Source organism: Arachis hypogaea, chromosome 1 (assembly GCF_003086295.3).
Source record: "Arachis hypogaea cultivar Tifrunner chromosome 1, arahy.Tifrunner.gnm2.J5K5, whole genome shotgun sequence".
Taxonomy (NCBI): Eukaryota; Viridiplantae; Streptophyta; class Magnoliopsida; order Fabales; family Fabaceae; genus Arachis; species Arachis hypogaea.
The window spans coordinates 16,439,082-16,461,429 of NC_092036.1; the positions used below are offsets into that span (position 1 = coordinate 16,439,082).

The window sequence follows — 22,348 nt, forward strand, 5'->3', positions numbered from 1 at the left end:
TTGTATGTGTCTTGATCTTAAAATTTTTAAGCTTGGTGTCTCTTGGTGTTTTTCTCCAAATTTTCAAAAATAAAGGGGTGCTAGATCTAACAATTTTAAGTCTTGTATTTTTTTTTGTGTTTTTCTCTTTCATCATAGAATTCAAAAAATCAAAAATATCTTTTCTAACTAATTTTTAACATAATTTTCGAAAATTACATAAAAAATTTTAGATTTCAATTTTTAAAATTTTATCTTATCATATCTTAGTTGTCAAGTTTTCAAAAATTAAATTTTTCAAAAATAAAAATCATATCCTTTTAAAAAAAATCTTACCTTTTTCAAAACTTTTCATATCTTTTTCCAAACTTAAAAATCTTATCTTTTTCAAATTTCAAATTTTTAAATTATATCTTTTTCAATATCAAATTTCAAACTTATCTTTTCTAATTTTAAATTTCAATTTCAAATCTTTTCTTATCTTGTCTTCTATTTTATTTTTTTAAATTAAAATCTTTTCTTAACAAATATCTTATCTTCTCTCTCATCTTTTTCAAAGCCTCCTAACTAACTTTTCCCTCTCAAATTTTCAAAAATATCTCTCTCTTTCTCTCTCATCTTTTTCAAAACCACCTAACTAACTCTCTTCTATTCTTAATTTTTGAAAATAATATCTCTTCTTCTCTCTCTTCTTTTTCAAAACTTCCTAACTAACTCTCATCTATCTTAAATTTTCGAAAACTTTTTCTTCTCTTCCCTCCTCTATTTTTGAAAATTTAACAATTAAAATTCAAATCTTTTTAAATTAATTTAGTTTAATTTTCAAAAAAATTAATTAATTAATTAATTAAAAATAAAAATATTTTAATTGTTATTTACTTTTTCTAGTTATACCTCTTCTCTTCTCATCTCTATTCATTCAACTCTACTTCTTTCAACTCTTGGTATACCTTAACTTCTTTATCTTCTTTCCTTTCTTCTTCACATCTAACTGGAAGCTCTTTGATCCAAGTGGAACAAAAAACTTTCTTCTTTTCTATTTTCTTTTATTCTATCTTCTCTTTTCAAGGTAATCCTCTTCTACTTTTTTATTTATTTTTATTTTTTTATCTTCTTCTTCTTTCTTTACTTATGACTTTAAGGAGGAACTTCTTGCCTATTGGAAGTCTCTTTCTTTTCTTTCTTTTTTGGGCTTCTTATTTATGACCAGGAACAGGGATAAAGAACCCCTCTTGACTCTTGATCCTGAACCTGAAAAGACTCTAAGGAGGCATTTACAACAAACTAAAGCACAACACTCCGGAAGAGACCTTTCAGAAAGTTTTGAACAAGAAAAAGAGGACATGGTCGAACCATAAGAGGAGCCTAGAAAGGTCCTTGGTGACTTCACAATGCCTACCTCTGACTTTTATGGCAGAAGCATTGTTGTACCTGCCATTGGAGCTAACAATTTTGAGCTTAAGCATCAGTTAGTCTCTCTTCTGCAGCAGAACTGCAAATTCCATGGACTTCCACTGGAAGATCCACATCAGTTCTTAGCAGAATTTTTACAAATCTGTGATACTATAAAGACTACTAGAGTTACTCCTGGAGTCTACAAGCTGATACTCTTTCCCTTTGCTTTAAGGGATAGAGCTAAAAATTGGTTAGATGCCCAGCCTAAAGAGAGTCTTGACTCTTGGAAAAAGCTGGTTAATGCTTCTCTGGCTAAGTTCTTTCTTCCTCAAAAGATGAGCAAGATTATAGTGGAAGTTCAATCCTTCAGACAAAGAGAAGGTGAATCCCTCTATATAGCTTGTGAAAGATACAAGCAACTGATCAGAAGATGTCCTCCTGACATGCTCTCAAAGTGGTCCATCATAGGTGTGTTCTATGATGGCCTGTCTGAGATGTCTAAAATTTCATTGGACAGCACTGCAGGTGGATCTCTCCACTTGAAGAAAATGCCTGCAGAAGCAGAGACCTCATTGAGATGGTTGCAAACAACCAATTCATGTACACCTCTGAGAGGAATCCTATAAACCATGGTACCTCTCAGAAGAAAGGAGTTCATGAATTTGAGACTCTGAATGCCATCTTGGCTCAGAATAAGATCTTGACCCAACAGGTCAACATGATCTCTCAACATCTCATTGGGATGCAAACTACAGCTGGCAGTGCTCAGGAAGCTTCGCTTGAAGAAGAAGCTTATGATCCTGCTCATCCCACCATGGAGGAGGTGAATTACATGGGAGAATCCTATGGAAACACTTACAACCCTTCATGGAAGAATCATCCTAACCTTTCATGGAAGGATGAACAGAAACCTCAGCAAGGTTTCAATCAAGGTGGTAGGAACCAGAATAGGTTCAATAATAGACCACCATTCCCATCTTCTCAAGAGAACATGGAAACCTCTAATCAGAGCCTTTCTGACTTAGTCATTATGGTTTCCAGCCTCACTAAGACTACCCATAGTTTTATTAATGAAACAAGGCCCTCCATTAGAAACTTGGAGGTACAGGTTGGTCAACTAAGCAAGAGGATCTTTGAGATCTCTCCTGACACTCTTCATAGTAATACCAAGGTTAATCCTAGAGAAGAGTGCTAGGCCATAACCATGGAGGTTGAGGCTGAATTGGAGGAAAATGGGAAGGCGATGAACACCAGTGAAGAAGCCTTCACTGGGCATTCAACGTCCAATAAGCTGACAGAGCTAGCATTGAATGCCAGTCAAAGCACACCCTTTGAGTGCTTAAAGCCCACTCAAGAACCCTCTAACCTAGAACTAAAGGAAACCATAAAGACAATTAAGGTTCCTTTGAATGCATTTCTACAATGCATAAGTTCTGATGACTACTCATCCTCAAGTGAGGATGAAGACACTAGGGAAGAGCAAGTTTCTCGGTACCTAGGAGCTCTTATGAAGCTGAATGTCAAACTCTTTGGAGGAAGAACCACCACTGCTTACTAAAGAACTCCATGCTTTGGTTCAGCAAGAGCTACCACAGGCACGCTTTCTGATTCCTTGCACCATAGGCACTATGACCTTTGAAAAGGCTCTGTGTGACCTAGTGTCAAGCATTAACCTCATGCCACTCTTTGTAATGGAGAAGCTGGGCATACTTGAGGTACAAGCTGCACATATATCTTTAGAGATGGCAGACAAGACCATGAAGAAGCCATATGGCTTAGTGGAGTATGTCTTGGTTAAAGTTGAAAACCACTACATTCCTGCAAACTCCATAGTCTTGGACATAGGAAAGGATGAAGATGACTGTGTCATCCTTGGCAAACCTTTTTTAGCCACAGCTAATGCTATCATTGATGTGGCTAAGGGAGAACTAACCCTAAAGTTAGGGAAGGATCACATCTTATTCAAGATGTCTCATCCCAATTCTCCCTCTGTGCAACACTCTCTTGTTGTTCAGAGCTTTGCAGAGCCCCTAGACATCAACTCTAAGTTTGGTGTTGGGCAGCCCTCAACAAGCTCTAAGCACAAATGTACTAAAAAGAAAGTACCTAAAGGCTAGAGGGACAAGAAAGTCCCAACTGAAGGCCTCTCACCTGGCATGAGAGTCGTCTTCACTAAGAAGCCAGCCTTACCACATACAGTGAGCTGTGTCCTATCTCTAGAGCATGTAGAGCCCATTCATGAGAGGACAAGCAGAAAATTCACTGTCAAGGGTGAAAATCTGATCCCATATTCACCTCCATAAGGAGCTGAAGGTCAAGCTAGTGATGTTAAAAGAGCGATTGTTAGGAGGCAACCCAACTTTACTCAACTTTTTTTATTTCATTTTGTTTTTCTTTTTTGTTAGAGTCATGATCATGTGTATCAGTCAAGAGATAGAATTCACAGCAGTAAAAACAGAACACTCCGAAAAGAGTGTCAAAGTTGGAACACCAGTGAGGAAGCCCTCCTGAGCGTTCAACACTCCAAGAGGAGAGCATTGCTGGCGTTGAACGCCAGTCATGGAGCAGCCCTGGGCATTCAAACTCCAGTGCAGAGAAGCAGAGAATCTAGAATTCCCTAGCCTCTCAGGATCAAGAGGTCCCACAGAAGCTCCACCTACCCCACCTTCTTGTTCCCCATTGATCATATTTGCTCGAGGACGAGCAAAACTCTTAATTTTGGTGTTGCAAAAGCTCTATTTTGTGACTTCTATCACTCTTAAGTGTAGAAGAAGAGGATGGAGCAAACTAGAGAGCACGCACATGAGCCTGTGTAGTTGCCTCAACAAAGGTGGACTCATTCTCTTTTATTCCTTTCCTTTATTATTTTTCTATTTTTTTGTCTGTTTTATTTTCTGTTCTCTTGTTCTAAGTTGCATGATCATTTGTATTGATGTCTTTAAGTTGTAAAATATTCCATATATCTCTCACCTTGCTTAAAAGAAAATTTTTATTTAAAAAGAATTGAGAGATGCATGAATTTCAAGTTTAAAATAAGATTATTTTAATTAGTTTGATGTGGTATCAATTGCTTTTATTTTCTGAATGTATGAAATAAATAGTACACTTGCTGGTACTGCTGCTGTTGTACAAAATAGTGTGGGTTTTGTGTACACGCGCACCAAGCTTTTGGCGCCATTGTTGGGGAATATTAAAAGCAAGCAGAAAAAGCCAATAACCCTTTAAACCAAAAGGCAAGGTAAAAAATCTCAAGGCTTTCAGCATCAATGGTTAGGAGGGCCCAAAGGAATAAAATCCTGGCCTAAGCGGCTAAACCAAGCTGTCCCTAACCATGTGCTTGTGGCGTGAAGGTGTCAAGTGAAAAGCTTGAGATTGAGCGGTTAAAGTCATGGTCCAAAGCAAAAAGAGTGTGCTTAAGAACCCTAGACACCTCTATCTGGGGACTCTAGCAAAGCCGAGTCACAATCTGAAAAGGTTCACCCAGGTAAAGTGTCTATGACATGAATGTATCTGGTGGTAATATTGGAAAACAGAGTACTTAGGGTCACGGCCAAGACTCAGAAAGCTGTGTTCAAGAATCAAAATAAGCTTAGCTAGGAAAGTCAATAGTATGATTTGGATTCTAAGTTCCTAAGGATGCCAATATCTCTGAGTATGGATAGTGAGATGCCAAAACTATTCAGAAACAAAAAGCTATTAAGTCCCGCTCCTCTGATTTTAACTAAGCTTCATTTGAAACTTAGAAATTTATTGTATCATAATTTTCAATTTTATCCTACTGTGTTTTTAGTTGCTTGGGGACAAGTAACAATTTAGGTTTGGTGTTGTGATGAGTGGATATTTTATACGCTTTTTGACATCACTTTCATACAGTTTTTAGTAGTTTTTATTTACTTTTTATTAAGTTTTTATAGGTTTTAGTGTTAATTTCACATTTTTGGATTCTACTATGAGTTTTTGTGTTATTTATACAATTTCAGGTATTTTCTGGCTGAAATTGAGGAGCTGAAGCAGAAGTCTAATTCAGAGACAGAGAAAGCACTGCAGATGCTGTCCAGATCTGACCTCCCTTCATTCGGAAGAGCTTTTTTGGAGCTATAAAAGTCCAAATGGAGCGTTCTTAATGGCTATAGAAAGCTGATATCTAGAGCTTTCCAGCAATATATAATAATTTATATTTTACTTCGGATTAGAAGGCCCAAAACTGGCGTCCAACGCCAGCTTCCTGCCCCTTCCAGGCATCCAGCTCCCAAAGAGTAGATCCTAGCGTCCAAAGGCCCAAAGAGGACCCCTTAGCTGGCGTTCCATGCCCAAAGAGCCTCATAGCACATGGATCTCATACAATCTCAACCCAAGCACTCACCAAGTGGGCCCCAGAAGTGGATTTTAGCACTAAAAAGATTGTTTTACCTTTACTAGTCATTAATTTAGTATTTAAGGGATTTAATTCATGTTATACGCATACTATTCAGCATTATTTTTGTTTGATAATTGTATTCTACCTCAGTATGATTTTCTAAACACTACTGTTTCTCTTCGATCCTTGTTTGATTAATTCTAAGATGTATATTCGTACTTCATCGTGATGAATAGGATGATCTAATTAATTAGCTCTGTTCATCACATTAAGATGAACATGCCTAACAAACACCCGCGTCTACTTGGGTCAGAATTCATCTTTCACCAGACAAGGACGACCAATAGCTTGAATATACATCTCTCAGACGGCTAATCCATAACTTTGTTGGGAACTTCTTGAGACATCAGTTTAGCCAATTTCTGGGGAGATTAGGGTCTCTGTGGTAGAGGCTAGAATCCAAAGATGCAGCATTCTCCAATCCGAAAGATCCAACCTTATCTGTGGCATTTTGAGTAGGATCATTAAGGAGAATAGCCTGCAAGAACTTCACCCTCAAGTAGAGATGGATCCACACTAACCTTGGGGTTCATATTTAGAGGAGTATTGGCAGCTTCTTAAACTAGTGTCAATCACATATAGCCTGCCATTGAAGAAATCACTCACAAGCAAGGAGAGCAGTAGTACCAGAGTTAATTCTGAAAGGTAAAGAAACTCCAACTCTCAACTCTATTCCTAGCATATAATTCCTAATAGCTAATCCAATTGGTTTTACGCATTTCAACATTTATGACATTTTATCTATCAAACTTCAAATCAAACAACTCCTTCTGATTCTGCCTGACTAAGACCTGCAAGACAACCATAGCTTGCTTTAAACCACAATCCTTGTGGGATCGATCGTGACTCCCTCAGGTCTGCTCCATCCTCTTCTTCTATACTTAAGAGTGGTAGAAGTCACAAATCAGAGCTTTTGCAACACCAAACTTAAGAGTTTTGCTCGTCCTTAAGCAAATATGATCAATAAGAAAGAAGAAGGTGGGGTAGGTGGAGCTTCTATGCGACCTCTTGGTTCTAAGAGGTTAGGTAATTCCAAATTCCTTGCTTCTCTGCATTGGCGTTTGAATGCCCAGGGGCTACTCCCTAGCTGGCATGCAACGCCAGCAATGCTCCCCTCTTGGGGCGTTGAACGCCTAGCAGGGATACCCTAACTGGCGTTCAACTTTGACACTCTTTTCGGAGTGTTCTATTTTTATTGTTGTGAATACTGTCTCTTGACTGGTGCACATGATCATGATTCTGATAACTGAAAGGAAAAACAAAATGAAATAAAATAAATATGGTTGAGTAAGGTTGGGTTGCCCTCCAACAAGCGCTTCTTTAATGTCTTTAGCTGGACTTCACTGTACTCAACTTAGTAATAGTGTTGAGCCTCCTGGCTCTATATCTCCTTCAAGGTAATGTTTGACCCTCTGTCTATTGACAATGAACCTAGTTTCAGGATCTTTTCCTTGAAGTTCTATGTGTCCGTGGGGTGATACTCTTGTAATCACATATGGTCCCTTCCAGCGGGATTTGAGTTTCCCAGGGAATAATATGAGCCTTGAGTTGAAGAACAGGACTTTCTGTCCTGGTTCAAAGACTCTGGAAGCTAGCTTCCTATCATGCCATATTTTTGCCTTTTCCTTATAGATCTTTGCATTTTCAAATGCTTCTAAGCAGAATTCTTCCAACTCATTTAGTTAGAGCAACCGTTTTTCCCTTGCTGCTTTAGCATCAAGGTTGAGAAATCTAGTAGCCCAATAGGATTTTTGTTCTAGTTCTACTGGCAAATGACATGACTTCCCATATACTAACTGATATGGTGAAGTTCCAATGGAGGTTTTGAAAGCTGTTCTGTATGCCCATAGAGCATCATCAAGCTTTCTAGCCCAATCCTTTCTAGAGGCACTTACTATCCTCTCTATAATTTACTTTAGTTCTCTATTTGAGACTTCAGCTTGCCCATTCGTTTAGGGATGATATGATGTTGCCACTTTATGGTAAACTCCGTAACGGCTTAAGACAGAATTCAGTTTTTTGTTGCAGAAATGAGTACCTCCATCACAGATTAGTGTCCTAGGAACACCAAATCTGCTAAAGATGTTCTCCTGGAGGAACTTCATTACTGCTTTTGTGTCATTAGTGGGTGTTGCTATTGCTTCAACCCATTTAAACACATAATCTACTGCCGCAAGGATGTAGGTGTTTGAGTATGAAGGCGGGAATGGTCCTATGAAATCTATGCCCCATACATCAAATAACTCAATCTCTAAGATTCCTTGCTGAGGCATGCTATGACCATGAAGAAGAATGCCAGTCCTCTGGCAACTATCACAGTTACGGACGAACTCTCTAAAATCATTAAAGAGAGTAGGCCAGTAAAAGCCACTTTGGAGTACCTTAGTGGCTGTCCGCTTACCTCTAAAGTGTCCTCCATAGTTAGAGCCATGGAAATGCCATAGAATTCTCTGTGCCTCTTCTTCAGACACACAGTGTCGAATTATTCCATCCGAGCATCTCTTAAAGAGATATGGCTCATCCCATAGGTAATATTTTGCATCTTGCATGAGTTTCCAAGCTTGCTGCCTGGTAAACCCTTGGAAATGAACCGTATAGCCTTGTAGTTTTCAATGTCTGCAAACCAAGGCACTATCCGGATGGCATAGAGCTGCTCATCTGGAAAGGATTTGGATATGTCAGTAGAGGAAGAAGAAGTCCCTACTACTGGCTCGATCCGGGACAAGTGATCAGCCACCTGATTTTTTGTCCCTTTTCTGTCTCTAATTTCTATATCAAACTCTTGCAGGAGTAATACCCATCTTATAAGTCTAGGTTTAGAATCATGCTTAGTGAATAGATACTTTAGAGCAGCATGGTCAGTATAAATAATGACCTTAGATCCTACTAAGTAGGATCTGAACTTGTCAATGGCATAAACCACTGCAAGTAGCTCCTTTTCTGTAACAGTGTAGTTTTTCTGCGCATCATTTAGTACACGACTAGCATAATAAATGACATGCAGAAGCTTGTCATGTCTCTGACCGAGGACTGCGCCAATTGCATGATCACTTGCATCATACATTAGCTCAAATGGCAAGTCCTAGTTGGGTGCAAAGATCATAGGAACAGTGACAAGATTGGCCTTCAGAGTTTCGAAGGCATGCAGGTATTCTTGGTCAAAGATGAATGGAACATCAGTAGCCAAGAAATTACACATGGGTTTGGTGATTTTTGAAAAATCTTTTGTGAACCACCTGTAGAATCCTGCATGTCCTAGGAAGCTTCTGATTGCCTTAACACTAGTAGGTGGAGGCAAGCGTTTGATCACTTCCACCTTAGCTTGATCCACCTCTATCCCCTTATTTGAGATCCGATGCCCAAGAACAATGCCTTCAGTTACCATGAAGTGGCATTTCTCCTAGTTTAGAACCAGGTTTGTTTCTTGGCATCTTTTCAGGACCAGGGTCAGATGATCAAGACAGGAGTCAAATGAGTCTCCATAAATAGAGAAGTTATCCATGAATAATTCAAGGAATTTCTCTACTATATCAGAGAAGATGGATAGCATACATCTCTGAAAGGTGGTAGGCATATTGCACAGGCCAAATGGCATTCGTCTATAGGCGAACACGCTAGATGGACATGTGAATGTTGTCTTCTCTTGATCCTGTGGATCTAATGCTATTTGATTGTACTCGGAATAACCATCCAAAAAATAATAAAAAGCATGACCTACTAGTCTTTCTAGCATTTGGTCAATGAAGGATAAAGGAAAGTGATCTTTCCTGGTGGCGTCATTGAGTCTTCTGTAGTCAATGCACATACGCCACCCTGTAACTGTCCTTTTTGGGATCAGCTCATTCTTTTCATTGCGAACCACTATCATTCCTCCCTTCTTAGGAACAACCTGGATAGAGCTCACCCATGAGCTGTCAGAAATGGGATAAATTATTCCAACCTCATGGAGCTTAGTGACTTCCTTCTGCACTACTTCCTTCAAAGCTGGATTTAACTGCTTCTGTGGTTGCACAACTGGTTTGTCATTATCTTCCAGCAGGATTTTATGCATGCATCGGGCAGGGCTAATGCCCTTAAGGTCACTTATAGTCCACCCAAAAGTGATCCTATGTGTTTTAAGCACCTGAATTAGTGCTTCTTCTTCCTGTGCCTCTAGTGTAGAGCTTATGATTACAGGATAGGTATCTCCCTCACCCAGAAATGCATATTTTAGGGAGGAGGGTAATGGCTTAAGCTCAAGCTTAAGAGGCTTCTCCTTTTCTTCAGAGGTTTCCATAGGTTCCTTTGAATCAGGCTGAGTATCATCAAGGATATCCTCTAGCCCTTCCTTGAGGCTTTCGGCCATGTTGACCTCTTCTACTAAGGAATTAATGAGGTCAATGTTCATACATTCCTCAGGAATGTCTGGGTGCTGTATAGCTTTGACGGTATTCAGGACGAACTTTTCCTCATTGACTCTTAGGGTTACTTCCCCTTCTTAAACATCAATAAGGGTTCGTCTTGTAACTAGGAAATGTCTTCCTAGGGGATGCACTCTTGTGCCCCTCCATGTCCAATACCACAAAGTCAGTGGGAAAGGCAAAGGGTCCAACCCTGACAATCATGTTTTTAACTACTCCTGATGGTATCTTAATAGAACCATCAGCAAGTTGAAGGCACATGCGGGTTGGTTTGACTTCATTAGTCAAACTAAGCTTCTTTATTAGTGAAGCAGGTATTAGGTTGATGCTTGCTCCAAAGTCACACAGAGTTGTCCTTATACAAGCATCACCTAGAGTGCATGGTATCATAAAGCTTCCAGGATCTTTAAGCTTTTCTGGTAAGCTGTTCTGAATGATTGCACTGCACTCCTCAGTAAAGAAGACTGTTTGTGTCTCTCTCCAATCCTTCTTATGAATTAGAATGTCCTTCATGAACTTTCAATAAGAAGGTATCTGTTCAAGAGCTTCTGTAAAAGGGAGCTTTATCTTTAATGTTCTGAGATACTCTGCAAAGCGGGTAAATTATTTATCCCTTTCCTATTGACAGAGTTTCTGAGGAAATGATATCTTAGCCTTGTACTCATCAACCTTGGTTGATGAAGGCCGAATGCCTTGTATGCTGGAATGAGGGTTACTAGCTTGCTTAGGAGGGTTGTTATAAGTGAATGGCTAACCTCCCTTGCTTAGGCGTTCAACGCCCATGCTGCTGCCCCCTGGGCATTTGAATGCCCAGTCTCTACCCTTCCCTGGCGTTCAACGCTATGAGGGATATCTCTCTGGGCTTTTAAACGCCCAGAGTCATTTTATGCAGAGACCTGGGTATCCTCAATGGGATTTTCGTTTTTATTGAACTCAGGTTGGGTGCTTAAAGTTTTCCCACTCCTCAGTTAGATAGCCTGGCATTCTTCTGTTATTTGCTTAGATAACTGCTGCCTTGTTTGACTCAATTAGACTTCTATATTTTTGTTAGAAGCTTGAGTTTCTCATAGAGCCTCTTGCATTTCTAGCATTTGCTGGGTAAGGGCTTGTAGTTGCTGAGTCAATGGGCCATCCTGCTCTGGAGGGTTAGGTTCAGCAACTACTGCCTTAACATCTCCTTTTATAGATGTCTCAGGAGATAAGTATAGATGCTGATTAGTGGCAACTATCTCAATAAACTCTCGAGCCTCTCCAATGGTCTTTCTCATGTGCAAAGAACAACCAGCAGAGTGGTCCAAGGACATTCTATCGCCTATTGTAGAAGATGTCTAATTGTACCCATTTTGGAAGCATTTCAGTGGGATATTTTCTTATCATCCTCTTATACCTCTCCTAGGCATCATAAAGAGATTCACCATATCCTTGTTTGAAGTCTTGGATGTCCGTCTCAGCTGGGTCACCTTTCTTGGGGGGAAGTATTGGTTTAAAAACTTGTCCACTAACTGTTTCCAAGTTTTTAAACTAGCTTTGGGCTAGTTATCCAACCACCTTTTTTCTTGATCCATTAAAGCAAAAGGAAAGAGTAATAACCTGTAGACCTCTTGGTCTACTCCCTCACTGTGTACTATGTCAACAATTCTTAAGAAATTTGCAAGGAATTCTGTAGGTTCTTCCTGAGGAAGCCCAGAATACTGACAGTTCTGTTGTACCAAAGTAATAAGTTGAAGGTTTAATTCAAAGCTACTAGCTCTGATTTGAGGTATGCTTATACTTTTTCCATAAAAGTCAGCATTAGGATTTGTATAAGATCCCGTAGTTCTCCTAAACCCCTCATTCCCACTTGGGTTTATGAATAAGAAAGGTAGAAGATGAAGGAGTAGAAGAAGAGATAGAAGTAGAAAAGATAAATAATAATTAAAATATTTATTTATTTATTTTCAAAAATTAGTTAATTAATTTAAATGTTAAATTTTTGACAACAGAAGAGAGAGGGGGAGAATTAATTTTCGAAAATTGAGAGAGAAGGGAGTTAGTTAGGTGGTTTTGAAAAAGAAGAGAGCGAAGAAAGAGATATTTTTTTCGAAAATTAAGGTAGATAGGAGTTAGTGAGGAAGTTTTGAAAAATAAGAGAGAGAAGAAGAGAAGTAGTTTCCGAAAATTAAGAAAAGGGAGTTAGTTAGGTGGTTTAGAAAAAGATGATAGAGAAGATAAGATATTAATTAAAAAAAATTTTTAATTTTTTTAAAAAAATAAAATAGAAGATAAGATAAGAAAATATTTGAAACTAAAATTTAAGATTAGAAAAAGATAAAATTTTAAAAAGTTTTGAAAAAAGATATGATTTAAAAAATTAGAAGTTAGAAAAGACAGGATAAGAAACAAAAAAGATAAGATTAGAAAATTGATTTTGAAAAAAAAAAGATTTAATTTTAAAAATTTGAAATTTGAAAAAGATAAGATAAGATTTTTGAATTTTGAAAAGGATAGGATTTTTGAAAAAGATATGATTTTTTATTTTTGAAAAAATTTGATTTTTGAAAACATGACAACTAAGATATGATAAGATAAAAATTTAAAATTGAAAATCTGAATTTTAATTAAAAAAATTGAAAAATATGCAAAAATAAAGTTAAAAATATATTTTTTATTTTTGAATTTATGATGAAAGAGAAAAACACAAAAGAGACACAAGACTTTAAATTTTTAGATCTAGCACCCTTGTTTTTTCAAAAATTTTGGAGGAAAATACCAAGGAACACCAAACTTAAAAGTTTTAAGATCAAGACACATACAAGACTCAAGAACACTTTGAAGACTCACAAGAACACCAAGAACAAAATTTAAAGACTCAAAGAACTCAAGAACATAAAAAGAACATGAATCTTAAAATTTTTAGAAAACCAAAACAAGATTTTTGAAAAATATAAAGAGAAATAAAAAGAAAACACCGAACTTAAAAATTGAAACAAGATTTAAACAAGATTTAAACAAAGAAAAATTATTTTTGAAAAGCTTTTAGAAAGAAAGACTCAAAGACAATTATGAGGATGCCAAAAGTAAATTATATGAAAAAGGTTTTTGAAAAAGCTTTAAAATTTTTGGAATTGAAGAGCATGAACATGCAGGACTCAACCAAGAACATGAATTAAAGAAAAGGAAAGAAAAATATTTTTGAAAAAGGTTTTGAAATTTTCAAAATTTAGAGAAGAAGAAAATAAAAATAAGAGACCCAAATAAGAACACACTCAAAGACTCTCAATCAGAAAGCTAAGGATACTTGAAGAATAAAACTTTTGAAAAAGGTTTTTAGAAAAAGTTTTAAAAATCTTCGAAAAATTAAGGAAGAAGAAAACAAAAATAAAAGAATTAAATTTTACCTGATCTAGGGAGCAAGACAATCCGGCAGTTTGTCCAAACTCAACAATCCCCGACAACGGCGCCAAAAACATGGTAGCACAAATCCTCACACTTTCGTACAATTATACCAGTAAGTGCACTGGGTCGTCCAAGTAATACCTGAGCAAGTCAGGGTCGATCCCACGAGAATTGTGGCTTAAAGCAAGCTATGGTTGTCTTGCAGGTCTTAGTTAGGCGGAATCAGAAGGAGTTGTTTGATTTGAAGGTTAACAGATAAAATGTCATAAATGTTGAAAGGGGTAAAACCAATTGGATTAGCTATTAGGAATTATATGCTGAGAATAGAGTTGAGAGTTGGAGTTGCTTTGCCTTTCAGAATTAACTCTGGTACTACTGCTCTCCTTGCTTGTGAGTGATTTCTTCAATGGCAGGCTATATGTGATTGACACTAGTTTGAGCAGCTGCCAATACTCCTCTGGATCTGAATCTCAGGGTTAGTGTGGATCCATCTCTACTTGAGGGTGAAGTTCCTGCAGGCTATTCTCTTTAATGATCCTACTCAAAATGCCACAGACAAGGTCGGATCTTCCGGATCAAAGAATGCTGCATCTTTGGGTTCTAGCCTCTACCACAGAGGCCCTAATCTCCCCAGAAATCAACTGAACTGATGTCTCAAAAAGTCCCCAACGAAGTTGTGGATTAGCCGTCTGAGAGATGTATATGCAAGCTGTTGGTCGTCCTTGTCCGGTGAAAGACGCATTCTGACCCAAGTAGACGTGGGTGTTTGTCAAGCACGTTCGTCTTAATGTGATGAACAGAACTAATTGATTAGATCATCCTATTCACCACGATGAAGTACGAATATGCATCTTAGAATTAATCAAACAAGGATTGAAGAGAAATAGTAGTACTTTTATTAATTCATAGGACTCAGCAGGGCTCCTCCCCTCAACCTAGGAGATTTAGAAACTCATACTGAGGTAGAATACAATGATCAAATGAAAATAATGCTGAATAGTGTGCGTATAACATGAATTAAATCCCTTAAATACTAAACTAGTGACTAGTAAGGGTAAAACAGTCTTTTTAGTACTAAAATTCACTTATGGGGCCCACTTGGTGAGTGTTTGGACTGAGTTTTGATGAGATCCATGTACTATGAGGATCTTTGGGCGTGGAACGCCAGCTAGGGGGTCCTCTCTGGGCCTTTGGATGCTGGGCTCTACTCTTTGGGCGCTGAACACCTAGAAGGGGGCAGGAAGCTGGCGTTGGATGCTAGTTTTGGGCCTTCTAATCCTAAGCAAAGTATGGACTATTATATATTCCTGGAAAGCTCTAGAAGTCAGCTTTCCATAGCCATTAAGAATGCTCCATTTAGATTTCTGTTGCTCCAGAAAAGCTCTTCCAAATGCAGGCAGGTTAGATCTGAATAGTATCGGCAGTGCTTTCTTTGTCTCTGAATCAGACTTTTGCTCCAACTCCTCAATTTTCAGCCAAAAAATACTTGAAATTATACAAAAAAAAACACAAAAACTCATAGTAGAATCTAAAAATGTGAATTTAACACTAAAACCTATAAAAACTTAATAAAACTAAATAAAAACTATATGAAAGTGATGTCAAAAAGCATATAAAATATCTGCTCATCAGACGGCGATGCAGCACGGCGGCGAGGAGCTGGCGCGGTGGCAGGGCACTGCTATCCGGCAAGTTCCTCCTTTCCCTCTTTCATTCTTCCCGCGGCTCCCTCTCCTCTCTTCCCTTTCTTTTCTTTCTTCCTTCTCTCTGTGTGTGTGTGTGTGTGTGTGTGTGTGTGTGTGTGTGTGTGTGTATTCACTACTAGAAATTTATTCATTACAGATGGATATTTCCGACGGATTTTATCCCACAGAAATACAGAGGGATTTTTTGATGGATTTTCCATCGATAATGAAAAGAGTGAATTTGCATAAATTTAACCGACAGATATAAAAATCCGTCTATAATTTCCTCTATAATATTGCCGCCTATTTTATGAAAACTAATTATTCACAGGAAATCCTTCGGTAAGAGAATTAGTAACCTTATGTTTCTCTTTTTATCGAGGGTTAATTAGGTTTTGAGCTCCCCCTCTCATAGACATACATCGCTCACAGAGAATGCCTCCTTCATCTCTTCCCGATCGTCCCTCCATCGTCGTCGTTGTCGTCGTCTGCAGCCTTGCCTACACCACTCCTTGTGTGTGTGTGTGTGTGTGTGTGTGTGTGTGTGTGTGTGTAAATTTTTATCCCACAGAAATACAGAGGGATTTTTTGATGGATTTTCCATCGATAATGAAAAGAATGAATTTGCATAAATTTAACCGACAGATATAAAAATCCGTCTATAATTTCTTCTATAATATTGAGAAATACAGAGGGATTTTTTGATGGATGTGTGTGTGTGTGTGTAAATTTTTATCCCACAGAAATACAGAGGAATTTTTTGATGGATTTTCCATCGATAATGAAAAGAATGAATTTGCATAAATTTAACCGACAGATATAAAAATCCGTCTATAATTTCTTCTATAATATTGCCGCCTATTTTATGAAAACTAATTATTCACAGGAAATCCTTCGGTAAGAGAATTAGTAACCTTATGTTTCTCTTTTTATCGAGGGTTAATTAGGTTTTGAGCTCCCCCTCTCATAGACATACATCGCTCACAGAGAATGCCTCCTTCATCTCTTCCCGATCGTCCCTCCATCGTCGTTGTTGTCGTCTGCGGCCTTGCCTACACCACTCCTTCGATTTCTTCTTCCACCTTCACTCTCTCGCTTTTCTTACTGTTCAATTCCTCGAGTGACGATCTATTTTTCTGAACAATTTTCCCGTCGGTGAACGCATCTCTGTTCTCTTCTGAGCTCGTTCCGATTCACAGCCATGAATTATAAGTGCTTTCTGTGTTATTTTCCCCCTTTCTCCTTCAATTTTCCATGGAATTGCTTCCTGCACATTTTTTACTCCACCTTAATTTAGATCTAATGTTGTTTCATTCAATCTTTTTAATGTGTATTTTAATTTGCTTTTTCCTTCAATCTTATTGATTTATTAAAAATTTGTGTTGGCGGTAGCATAGGTTATGGAAGATTGGATACAATTATATCAGCTGGATATATACCAAGCTCAAAGTGTTAGGTAATTTTAACTACTGGAATCAAATACAAAATATTTTCTCAAATTCCAAGTGGATCAGTTTATTTTATGTAATTCTATTGTAGGTGTGATGCTAAGAGCTTGGAAGATGCACTGATCAAGCATGTGATGGTAACACCTGAGGAGGTCATTACAAGAACCCTTGATCTTGTTGCAGCTGTTGGTAGCAGGGATGCATTAGCCAAATTCTAAATCTATCATTGGAGTTCTTGATATCTATGGGTTTGAAAGTCTTAAATTCAATTTATTCAAGCTGTTGGTAGCAGGGATGAAAATGATGCATTTGTTCTTCTATGAATTTGAATTGAATAGTTGAATTTGTTGCAGGCTCTTGCTAGCTGATGGCTAGTTGATATTGTACAATTTATCATGGCGCTTGTTTTCTAACAAGGTTGCAAGTTCTTGTAACTTTGTAACTCCATCACTTTGTGGCGGTGGCAAGAGAAGAGATGGTGGTAGCAAAGTTAGAGTTGGCCGAAAAAGGGTATGTGAAATCTAAATTCCAAATAAGTTTATGCAGTTTATGACGGACTTTAAATTTTGATAAACAATCCTTGCTTCTCATGGGAAATAGGCAATGAGAATGTCAACAGCATTTTGGATAACAGGATGGTTAGCCCTCATCTTCTCAAAGGTATGTATCTCATGCAATATGTAAATTCATCTTCTAAAAAAAGGTTATCAAAATAGAAATGAGGTTCAATTTGTTATTTTGTCTGCTTCAAGATCCTTACTCACTTGACTTTGGAAGATTTTTCACAGGATATGGAATTGGAGTTATCTCATATGTGGTAATTAACTATAGTATATTATAATATTATCAATATTTTTCTTTTCCTAATTTGAAGCTTTGATAGAAAGCTATATCTTATGTTAGCAAAATGGAACAAGTTCCTATATATATATATATATAGCTGAAATAGGACCAAAGAATCTTCGAGGTGGACTTGCAATAACAAATCAGGTAGGAAAACATTAAGAATGATCATATTACTTATTTGATGATTAAAATGTTGAAGCACACCATTGGAGTGAATTTTGGTCTTAACTGCAATTGTATTGCAGCTTATGATTGTTATTGGAACTTCAGTCTCATTCTTAATAGGAAGTGTCATAACTTGAAGACAACTAGCTCTGGCAGGTAAACCATAATTAATACCATTAGCTTTAAAGTTTAATTTTCTGCATAAGGACTATTGTGAAGAAAAAGGGGTCTAACTTGAAGGGTTTGGTTTGAAAATTGAAGGACTTATTCCATGCATTTGCTTGCTGATTGGTTTGTGGTTTATCCCCGAGTCCCCTAGATGGCTGGTAAGCATTGAGATACATTTGTTAGGCACTAAAAACCAGCAACTATGGTTTTGAACCTATGCTTTAAAATTGTGAAATTTCTATAAGCACTGGCTTTACTCAAGTGGATGGTCGTGTTCTGCCTTCACCAAGGGTATTTAATATTTCTTTTTATCATTGTGCTCTTGAAACTTGTTTATTGTGTGTTACCTTGTTGTTCTATTTGAACTTGGTGACCTGAGGTTTTCTTAATTATGACTTGGAAGGTCACTTGTTCGAGAAATGATTTTTCTCATTTAGCAAATGCTCTAGTAACTTGTTTTTTCTTGACTCCCACATGAAACTAAATGAAAGTCCTTTTTAAAAATCCTTTGTTTGGAATATGGATTTACATGAAAAAATTCTATTTTTGCTACTATCATATCTAAATGCTAGGCTGCCTCTGATAAATTATAAATTATTTTATAAAATAAAATGGTTGAGAAATATTGTAAGCAAAATTAATTATGGTATGGAGACTCATGGCTCCTATATTGTTAATCATCAGTAACCTTAAATTTTTATTATGCAGTATGGAAATAAAAGAAAAAATTAGAAACTTGATTCATGGCAGCTGGAAGCAGAAGTTTAGAGTACAATGCACGGTAAAATCGATCACTGATTATCTGATTCTTGGATGTGATTTTATCGAGAAGCATCAGTGCTTGAACTCCTATGTTAAAATTTTTTGAATGAACCTGCAGGTTTTCAGCTTTTATCAATATCCAAGAATCAAAATAAGGTCATGACTCATGACAAATGCTCTTGCAACATCTGTCAGTGAAATATTGCAAACTTTTGAATATACTTACCAACCGAAAAAGAATTGGGATTTGAACATCAATAATGTCATCAACTTCAGTGCTTGACACATAAGGAAATTCCCTATCCACTTTGAGCAAGTAAAAACAACATAAAAAAAAGAATTTCACAATCATTAATCAATGTCAGTTCTTGAAAATTACAGCAACATGCTTACAGTTAGGAGTGCTGAAAAAAGCCGGGAGGCCAATTCAGCATGTGATTCAGGTGTACTTTTTTATTTTTGCTCTTTTGGATTTGCCTGGCTACTTTATTGAGCTTTTGATTACTCTTTTGGACTTGTCTTGCCTTACTTGACAGATGCACCAAAATGATTCAATATATACTAGCTAAATTGTGTGTCCCAAAATGCTTTCAGGTAGTCCGCAAAAACGATCCTTTAGGAAGAGATGTTGAACTCTTTCGTCGGCATTATTACGCTCCAGGTTAAGTTGGTCCAGCCTCTAAGGGTATACTCCTGCTGACTGATCAAAAGTAGCATTTTTGTCTAATGGTTTATTTGTCGAGGAGGTGTATTTGTCAATGGCTCTGAGCAAGTCACCATCATGCAATCTAAAAGGAATAGGATCAATATAAAATCTTTTTTGTTTAAATTATTGAAAATGAAGGAACTAGTAGTGTTAATGAGTAATGTAAATAGTTATAGTTTTGTCAATGGTTTATTTTATAGGTATCATGTAATGAATATTATGTTTATCTATATGATTTTTGGCCTCTTTTTTTTTTCAATTTATAGTGTGTTTGATGGAGGAAATTTAAAAAATAAACCTAAAGTATTCATTTTGTAATGGAAAAATTTTAAAAAAAATTTCTATTTTACTTTACCGACGGATTTATAGACGGATTTTCTGTCTGTAATTATAGTGTGAGATGATTTTCCAAGGTTCAAATTACAGATAGAAAATCCGTCGAGAAATTCGTCTGTAATTTACAGACAGATTTTTCGTCTGTAATGAAAAATCCGTCTATAATTACAGACAGAAAATCCATCAGAAAATCCATCTGTAATTACCAATGAAAAATCCGTCGAAAAGTTTGTCGTCTTAGGGAAATGGATGAAGAATTTACAGAGAGAAAATCTGTCGATAACTGGTAAAAATCCGTCGGTAATTTTTCGACGAAAAAAAATCTGTCGGTAAATAATTTTCGACGAGACTTTTATAGAGGGACAAAATCCGTCAGTAATTTCATCGGTAACCAAAAAATCCGTCTGTAATATAAACCAAATCTGTCTGTATTAAGCCATTTTCTAGTTGTGATTGTGTGTATTGTGCTGAGAAGAAAGATGGCTAGGGTTTCATTTGGGACAAAGGAAAAATTGTGTGTTAATTAAGGTAAGGGTTGGTGTATAAAATTGGGAATTTTGGGATTTAAGTTGAAATCTAATTTAGTTCTCAAAATTATTTTAAAATATTATTTGTTGTATCAAAATATTAATTGGTTTGAAATCAATTACTCAAATTGAAATTATAAGATAATAAGATTAATTTTCTTTATTCCTAAAACTTAAAGTATTAAATCATAAAAATATCAATTAGTTGAATTAAATCATATAAAAACTCTTATTATTTCATAACTACTAACTTTATAATTTAAATACAGAAAATAACTCAATAATTATAAAATTAGATAAAATTCTAATTTAAATAGCCAAATATTATTATTTTTTAATTTCTAAAATTTTAAATTGTAAATAGGAAAATAATCCATAATTATAGAGTTTGGATAAAAACCTTAATTTATTTCAATTCCAATTAATCAAAAATTTCTTTAATTATTTTCAATAAAATAATTTCTGAAATTAAAACTGTAAATAATTATATAATTTGAAATAGTTTAAAATAAGACTTTTGAAGAGTTCTGGATCTTACAAACTGCTTCTTTATTTTTCTTCTATATCTTCTCCTTATCAAAAGGAAAAGAAAAAAACACAACAACAACAATAGAAGAATGACACGGAAGAGGAAATACACAAAGAAAAAGGAACGCAAAGAAAAAAAGTGCATAATTCATGCGCACATTGTGTGAGTAATTTTTGTTAGGTTTAGAACAATTTAGTTAGACTTATTTGACAAAAATGCTTGGATGTTTGACAAAACTGTAATAAAAATAGTAGATTTTGCATTTGTCACATACCGATATAAGTGTGAAACTAAAACTTTAATGAAATGTTCCATTTTTTTTATCTTAGTATGTGATTTCTACTCTTATTGTATGTAAAACTAGCCCACATCGTATAGTTATCTGTCTTAAATTATTATGAAAAATATTTGTTACTAAAACTAAAATCTTTAAAAGTATTTTATCAAAAATACTTATATTTAAACATGAGAAAAAAGAAATAAAATTAACGTATTTAAAGATATTAAAAATTATGAATTTATAAAAAAATGAGAAAAAACTAGTGAATGAACTAGGTGCGTGACATTCAAATTGAGGGAGTAAAATAAGTCATTTAATGCAAGTTTAGGAATAAATTTGGTGCATTTGTAACACCATCACTACCAAAATGTTATGCTTCTGGTTGCGCCGCTCTGATAGCGAGGCTTTTACATCCACTTATCTATATATATCTATATAAAGTAAGAGCCTTGACCTGCAAAACCTTATGATTAATCATTGAAAAGCATTATTTTTTTGTAAACAAATCATACAAATATGCATACATACATTTATAAATAAATAAAATTTCATCATCATAATATTTTTTATTTACAAAAATAGCTTATAATAATAATTTAAAAACAAATACTACATAATTAGAACTGCTATCCCTTTATACAAAAACGTAATAGCAAAGGCGAGGGAAGCATCTAAGAAAACAAATCCGAATTTGCAAGGCATCGGCTTATCCAAATTCAAAGAATCTTCTTTCTGTCCATCTTTTACAAATATTAGATATAGGGGTTGAGAACCAAACCACACGACCCTCATTAAAAAGAGAAAATGCCACAAGAATAATAGAAACAGGTACACGTGGTCGACGCCCATCTTAAGAAAGTTTACCTTTATAAAAGTTCATATTCCTTAGTTTCTTTATTTTTAAATTAATTTCACTTATATATAATTTTCTATTCAAATGTTTCTTAGTCATATGTGATTAAAAAAAGTGAAATAAATTTTTAAATCTTTTCTTTAGGGGCCAAAGACACATCTAAGTGTTTTGTACCCAATAGACTACCATCTTTCTTTTTTATGCATAAATTAGTGTCTAAGGACAATTCTAAATTCAATCCGCCTCAACTTCTATCACCTCCGTACACCAACAAACACAATCAAATCAAACAATTCAATCACCCAAAAGCAAGCACATATAAAGTACATAACACATAATCAGATAAAATGCATAAGCACAATACAACAATAAAATGCACAGCCAAATAATTCAAACAAATGCATATGATGCATATCTATCCTATTAGTCATGAGCTTATGTGTCAATTATATTGTCAGACCCGACACATCTGGTAGC

At 36.0% G+C, this 22,348-nt stretch overlaps 1 protein-coding gene across 7 annotated transcripts; it reads left to right on the forward strand.

The window, feature by feature from the left end:
* Positions 1 to 16,144: 16,144 nt before the first annotated feature.
* Positions 16,145 to 19,605, forward strand: LOC112799341 (sugar transporter ERD6-like 16). Of its 7 annotated transcripts, none has more exons than XM_072196201.1 (11): positions 16,145 to 16,707; positions 16,791 to 16,851; positions 17,053 to 17,209; positions 17,300 to 17,359; positions 17,452 to 17,516; positions 17,603 to 17,689; positions 17,791 to 17,866; positions 17,972 to 18,036; positions 18,587 to 18,659; positions 18,759 to 19,083; positions 19,235 to 19,605. In XM_072196201.1, exons 4-7 carry the CDS (start codon positions 17,335 to 17,337, stop codon positions 17,845 to 17,847), a joined length of 234 nt encoding a protein of 77 aa, XP_072052302.1. In that variant the 5' UTR covers positions 16,145 to 16,707; positions 16,791 to 16,851; positions 17,053 to 17,209; positions 17,300 to 17,334; the 3' UTR covers positions 17,848 to 17,866; positions 17,972 to 18,036; positions 18,587 to 18,659; positions 18,759 to 19,083; positions 19,235 to 19,605. The 7 variants fall into 7 exon arrangements, 2 of the variants coding, with proteins under 2 accessions (XP_072052302.1, XP_072052299.1); XR_011861774.1 differs by having other exon boundaries at positions 16,160 to 16,707; positions 16,791 to 16,947; positions 17,488 to 17,516; XM_072196198.1 differs by having other exon boundaries at positions 16,160 to 16,707; positions 16,791 to 16,947.
* Positions 19,606 to 22,348: the final 2,743 nt, after the last annotated feature.

Excerpts from the sequence above, each read along its gene's own strand:
- LOC112799341 (XM_072196201.1), top strand. The coding sequence starts at position 17,335 with ATGGTTAGCCCTCATCTTCTCAAAG. Across the intron at positions 17,360-17,451 it reads TAGCCCTCATCTTCTCAAAG|ATCCTTACTCACTTGACTTT; the intron begins GTATGTATCTCA and ends GTCTGCTTCAAG. Across the intron at positions 17,690-17,790 it reads GACTTGCAATAACAAATCAG|CTTATGATTGTTATTGGAAC; the intron begins GTAGGAAAACAT and ends ATTGTATTGCAG.